General features: G+C 35.9%; 1 protein-coding gene across 1 annotated transcript in view; it reads left to right on the top strand.

The window, feature by feature from the left end:
* LOC107639237 (probable inorganic phosphate transporter 1-9) overlaps positions 1-2,194 on the top strand; it is a 3,483-nt gene extending 1,289 nt beyond the window's left edge. The window contains exon 3 of the mRNA XM_016342717.2: positions 1,110-2,194. Coding sequence (XP_016198203.1) covers positions 1,110-1,971 — 862 coding nt within the window. The 3' untranslated portion in view covers positions 1,972-2,194. The remainder of the gene's footprint in view (positions 1-1,109) is intronic.

The raw sequence follows: 6,961 nt of genomic DNA, 5'->3' as shown, positions 1-6,961 counted from the left end.
TTAAAAACAATCTTTAGTTAATTAAATTAATTATTATGACTTGAATTTGTGAAGATTATTGACGAACTATTGACAATGACTCTTGATGTGAAACCCCAAGTTGTATTTTCTTTAATTTAATAGCTCTCTCTTCATTTTATACATTGATAAGTTGTTTTATTTATTTATTTATTTTGGATTAAACGATTTATAAGTATGATATAAAAATATAAAATGGGGCGATGAGTACACCGTTCCATATAGTCATCATTAGTGCTTGTCTTAGGGCGCGGCCATTATTAGGAGCTAATTGATTAATCAACAACGATTTAGTCAAAGAAGATATATATTATACAATAATCACGTGGATATAGATGTTCATGTCTTTAAGTAAAATTCCGCTTTCATCAACAAGTTTGATTAAGCTATAATAATAATAAGAATGAAATCACCGTACGGTCCACATATAGTAGAAAAATGCAAGGTTGATTAACTTAATTTAGAGTCTTTGTTAAAGGGGCTTGATCACTTGGACCTGAAATACATGCCTTGCTGCTTATATCGCTAGGTATCTTTTTAATACAGCAAATACATTACATTGTAGATTTCTTTGCTGGGGAAATTACTCATCAATTGGCAGCAAGCAAGTGGCTACATACTAATAAGGAAAGGAAGGGAAACTAAACACTGTTCACTCTTTTCTTATGTTCAATAATGATACTACGTTCTACAATTGACTTCTCATTAGTTGACACTTTCATTTTATTTTTCTTTTCTTAAATTTGTTTATCTGAAAAATGCATATAGCAATTAGCATACACAACAACTATGTTAATTATTACCCACCAAAATTAATTACCAGGATAAAATACACATTAAAAAAACTAAACTATATTATACATTGCTGATTTTAGTGTGCAAATTGTATTTTTAAATAGACAATATGAGATATCTTTTAATCTTTCTTCTGGTTAACTTATTTAATTTCATAGCATATATCTTTGGAGAATTAAAAGGATATCGTGTGTAATAAGTAGGTTTTACTCTTCAAATAGATTTGTATCCATGAACACCTTTGTATAATAATTAGCAAATGAATAGTACTAAGACCAAATTACTAATTTGATAAGGTACACAGCATTAGTGGAAAATAATGTGATGCAAGCAGCAAAGGACATGGAAAAAGTGATGGATATCTCCATCACCCAGATTATCGAAGAAACTTCACCACCTTCATCAGTCTCATCACATTCTGGCTACTCACTCTTTTCCAAGGAATTCTTTCGTCGACATGGCCGCGACCTCTTTGCGTGTTCCTTCAACTGGTTTCTAGTGGACATTGTGTTCTACAGCAGCAACCTCTTCCAATCTCATATATACAGAATCAAACTCAAAGACAAACAAAATCTTGACGTGTATCAAGAAGCCATTGATACCGCTAAGCTCCAAGCAATCATTGCTGTTTGTTCCACCATCCCCGGCTACTTCTTCTCGGTGTATTTCATCGACCGTGTCGGAAGAGTTAAGATCCAAATGATGGGTTTCTTTTTCATGGCATTGGCGTTTTTCGCTATGGGAGTTCCTTATTATTCATATTGGACCACTGATGATGAAAACAAGCCTAGGGATAACGGTTTCTTGGTCCTCTATGGGGTCGCATTCTTCTTTGCCAATTTCGGACCCAACACGACGACTTTTATCGTCCCGGCCGAGCTTTTTCCGGCTAGGTTTAGGTCGACGTGCCATGGAATTTCTGGAGCAGTTGGCAAGATGGGTGCAATCATTGGATCAGTAGGATTTCTTTGGGCTTCTCGCGACCAGAAGGAGCGAGATCAAGATGGGGTTCATGTGGTTGGAATTGGAATGGTGGCTTCTTTGTGCATGCTTGGAGGGGTTTGCTTGGTGGGCGTGGTTACCACCTTTTTGTTTACCAAGGAAACCATGGGAAGGTCCTTGGAAGAGAATGAGTGTGAGTCTGAAGAGATTACATAAAGTTAACGGCTCATTACTCATATCAAAATATCTATACATAATTAAAAATGTTAAATAATTTAATACATTGTAAAATCTACCCTACAAATGTTTATCGTGTTGCATGTTAATTTGTAATTTTGCCAGTTGAGTTAGCTTTGGTTAGCAAGTTAAGAGATGAGTTGTCATATTGTGAATATTCTTCATTCATTCATTTTAGTAAATGCCCCTTTTCTCATCATCATCAGTTTGTCTCAAATTCCGTCTCTAAGATTAACATTTCACTATATTATATAAAGCCTATATTTGATACCGAAAAATGTTAAGTGACTAATATATTTTTAAAATTATTAGGAATGTCAATATTGATTAATTAATATTGGTTTATGTAAAACAAAAATATTAATCACCTAATAATTTTTTAAAATTTTTTTATTTATTATTTGATGAGTTGATAAATAAATACTAACTAATTTATTTTTTTTACTAAAAATATTGGCTTTTAACGTACATTGTATATTTGGACTTTGGAGTAGGACGCATTTCAAAGATTCCGTTGGAAGAATATAAGATGTTGAGTGACAAAAATGCATATGAAAGAAATGCACCTAGCATATGTATTAGAGAGGCGTTAATTATTACACATGGTTTGACCAAGAGGGTGCAAGGAAAAACAAACGCAACGAACAATAATGACAAAGTTTGAGAGAACATCAATCACATTTCTTCGTAGCTGTAGTTGACGAACCTTATTAACATTTCCAACAATATGATGCTGAAGCCCACCCAATTACTTCTCTGCCGTGGTCTACTCGTTCGTTCACCATAATTAAAAACAAAAAAGAAATTGCAATATATATGGTATAAAAATCAAATTAACAAAGGCTTTAAATTAAATAGACCTGGTCTATATAGACAGAAATTATTTTTTATATGAATAAATATATAGTATTTTTGTTGTATATCATTTTTTGGAGTGTTTTGTACAAAGATGGAGTTAACTAACACAACACACATCCTGCGTGTTGCAGCGCAGAGATTCGTAGCAGAAATTCGCTATGTATTAGCCAGTGAGACAACACGTATCCTGCGTGTTGAAAGAACAGAGATTTCTTACTTATTGGTCCCAAGCCACCTTTGCATTTGATCCATGGCCACATGTCACGCTTCTTGTAACACGCACCCTGCGTGTTGAAAGAGCAGAGATTCCTCGCTTGGTCTCAAGACACTTTTGTGTCTGATCCTTGGTGACGTGTTGTGCTCCCTGTAACACGCACGCTATGTGTTGAGGATTTACAGAATCCATTTCCATGCGTCCATTGCCACATGTCGCACAATGGATAACACGCACCCTGCGTGTTAACCCTGGTCTTCATACACTCGACAGGTATCTTCTCTGAAAACCGCAGCATGCAACGGGACAATAGTGCCTTTAAAGGAGGGGAGGGAACTTTGACTTCAACGTTTTTCATTTTTCATATGAACATTTGAATCTGAAAGTGATTGAGACAGATTGAGAGTGGAAGAAGGCTAGGTGATTGAAGAAGGTAAGTTTTGGTGAGAGTGAGAGTGAGTAGTGTATTTAGTAACTATGATTCGTAATTATACTGATACAGCATAACACGTTATTAATTATTTAGAACAGCCTAATATGATAAATTTATTATCTTTGTTAATTCAATACTTAGTATTTAGAATGTATTATCTTTAGTGTGGTTATTTTAGTTGATATTATTATTAGCAGTTGTAGTAAGTTAAATCATTTAAATACTTTTTGTTTATTTTTCTGTGATAATATTAATAATTTTATTTATTGTAATAATTTTTATTGTAATTTATATTTTATTAATTTGAATAAGTAATATTAACCCTAAACCAAATTATCTGTAATTATTTTTGTATTAATTTTTTGAATTTTATGTAGTTATTTATATTTTATTTTCTGGATATAATTTTGATTTTAAATTTTGGATGGCTATGAAATTGTTTTATATTTTTTGTTTTTGGCTGTCCTGTACCAGACTAACAAGAATTTTCTACCGCGTAAACTTGATCCACTGGAGATGTGGCATCCGATGGTTGACCAAACTTTACGAACAATAGGATTCTACCATGTCTCGAGTGTGAGACATTTTAGAGGACATTCTGCCTTGCTATCTGCTCTTGTGAAAAGGTGGAGGTTGGAGACTCATTCTTTGGTAATGCCAGCTGGTGAGGTTATAGTAACACTGGAAGACGTGTTACACATATTTGGCCTACCGATTGATGGGGAGGTTGTGACCAGTTAGACCGATAGCAGTAAGGACTTCTTGGTCAACCAGAACATGGCAATTTTTGGCAGCGAACCCATTGTGAGTAGTTCATCTAAAAGTTACATAAAGCTGGCCTGGGTTCGCCATATCAGAGACACATAGCCTCTAGACACTTGAGAGTCTGTTCAACGATAAGTTAGGTGTTACATCTTCTGTTTGTTGGGAATCACCCTCTTCGCGGATAATTCGATGGCATATGCCTATGCAAAGTACCTACCACTACTCCAAATTTTTGAGCAGATCATCACTTACAGTTGGGAGTGAGCAACTCTCACACATCTTTATAGGTCATTGTGTCGTGTATCGTGGTACGATTGCAAGGAGATGGAGAGCCCGCTTGATTTGTTATTTGTTTGGGCATGGGAGTGAATGCCCTTTCTTGCTCCCATTCCAGGACAGCGGCTGATGAGCGGATAATTTATACGCTTTTTGGCATTGTTTTTACATAGTTTTTAGTATGATTTAGTTATTTTTTAGTATATTTTTATTAGTTTTTAAATAAAATTCACATTTCTGGATTTTACTATGAGTTTGTGTGTTTTTCTGTGATTTCGGGTATTTTCTGGCTGAAATTGAGGGACTTGAGCAAAAATCAGATTCAGAGGTTGAAGAAGGACTGCAGATGCTGTTGGATTCTGACCTCCCTGCACTTAAGGTGGATTTTCTGAAGCTACAGAACTCCAAATGGTGCGCTCTCAGTTGCGTTGGAAAGTAGACATCCAGGGCTTTCCAGCAATATATAATAGTCCATACTTTGCTCGATTTTAGATGACAAAAACTGGCGTTCAATGCCAGCTCTCTGCCCTATTCTGAAGTTAAACGCCAGAAACAGGTTGCAAAGCAGAGTTAAATGCCAGAAACAGGTTACAAACTGGCGTTTAACTCCAAGGAAGACCTCTACACGTGAAAGCTTCAATGCTCAACCCAAGCACACACCAAGTGGGCCCGAAAGTGGATTTCTGCATCATTTACTCATTTCTGTAAACCCTAGTAACTAGTTTAGTATAAATAGGACTTTTTACTATTGTATTTACATCTATGGATTATCTTTTGATCATTTTTAGATCTCTATACCTCCAAGGGAGGCTGGCCACTCGGCTATGTCTACCCTATTTTCACTTATGTATTTTCAACGGTAGAGTTTCTACACACCATAGATTAAGGTGTGGAGCTCTGCTGTTCCTCATGAATTAATGCAAAGTACTATTGTTTTCTATTCAATTCAAGCCTATTTCTTCTCTAAGATATTCATTCGCACACAAGAACATGATGAATGTGATGATTATGTGACGCTCATCATCATTCTCACTTATGAACGCGTGCCTGACAAACACTTCCGTTCTACATGCAAACTAGCTTGAATGAATATCTCTTAGCCTCCTGATCTACGATCAGAGTCTTCGTGGTATAGGCTAGAATTATTGGCGGCCATTCTTGAGATTCGGAAAGTCTAAACCTTGTCTATGGTATTCCAAGTAGGATCTGGGAAGGGATGGCTGTGACGAGCTTCAAACTCGCGAGTGCTGGGCGTAGTGACAGACGCAAAAGGATTACTGAATCCTATTCCAGTATGATCGAGAACCGACAGATGAATAGCCGTGCTGTGACAGCGCATTTTGGACCATTTTCACTGAGAGGATGGGATGTAGCCATTGACGACGGTGATGCCCTACATAACGCTTGCCATGGAAAGGAGTATGAAGGATTGGATGAAGACAATAGGAAAGCAGAGAATCAGAAGGAACAAAGCATCTCCATATGCTTATCTGAAATTCTCACCAATGAATTACATAAGTACCTCTATCCTATATTTTATTCATATTTTTATTATCAATTCACCATAACCATTTGAATCCGCCTGACTAAGATTTACAAGGTGACCATAGCTTGCTTCAAGCTGACAATCTCCGTGGGATCGACCCTTACTCACATAAGGTTTATTACTTGGACGACCCAGTGCACTTGCTGGTTAGTTGTGCGAAGTTGTGACAAAGTGTGTGAATTACGTTCCGAGCACCAAGTTTTTGGCGCCGTTGTTAAGGATCACAATTTCGTGCACCAAGTTTTTGGTGCCGTTGCCGGGGATTGTTTGAGTTTGGACAACTGACGGTTCATCTTGTTGCTCAGATTAGGTAATTTTATTTTTAATTTTAAGCTTTTTGTTTTTATTATTTTTATTTTCGTAAAATTTTCAAAAAAAAATAAAAATAAAAATAAATATTTTCAAAAATATATTTTTCTTTAGAATTTTTAAGAATGAATTCTAGTGTTTCATGAAGATTTGTTGAATCCTGGCAGGCTGTAAGCCATGTCTAATCTTTCGGACCGGGGTTTCAACTTATCATCACAAGAGCTTGTTGATCTTCACCTATTTGGCAGTTACACACATAGTTGTTGTATACATGGGAGGTAGGCAATATCTGCTAAAGCTTGGCTGGCCATTGGCCATGTCTAGTGTTTTGGACCGGAGCTTTCATTGAAAGCTTGGCTGGCTAGTAAGCCATGTCTAATTCCTGGACTGGAGCTTTAGACTAACATTGCAGATTCCTGGAATTCCTATTAAAAATTTTGAAATCCTTATTTTCCTTTTCAAAATAATTTTCGAAAAATCAAAATTTTTTTTATAAAATCATAAAATCAAAAATAATTTGATGTTTCTTGTTTGAGTCTAGTGTCAAATTGTAAGTTTGGTGTCAATT

Source organism: Arachis ipaensis, chromosome B04 (assembly GCF_000816755.2).
Source record: "Arachis ipaensis cultivar K30076 chromosome B04, Araip1.1, whole genome shotgun sequence".
NCBI classification, from domain to species: Eukaryota; Viridiplantae; Streptophyta; class Magnoliopsida; order Fabales; family Fabaceae; genus Arachis; species Arachis ipaensis.
The sequence above is the reverse complement of the archived record's forward strand: the minus strand, read 5'-3'. Positions and strand labels throughout refer to the sequence as shown.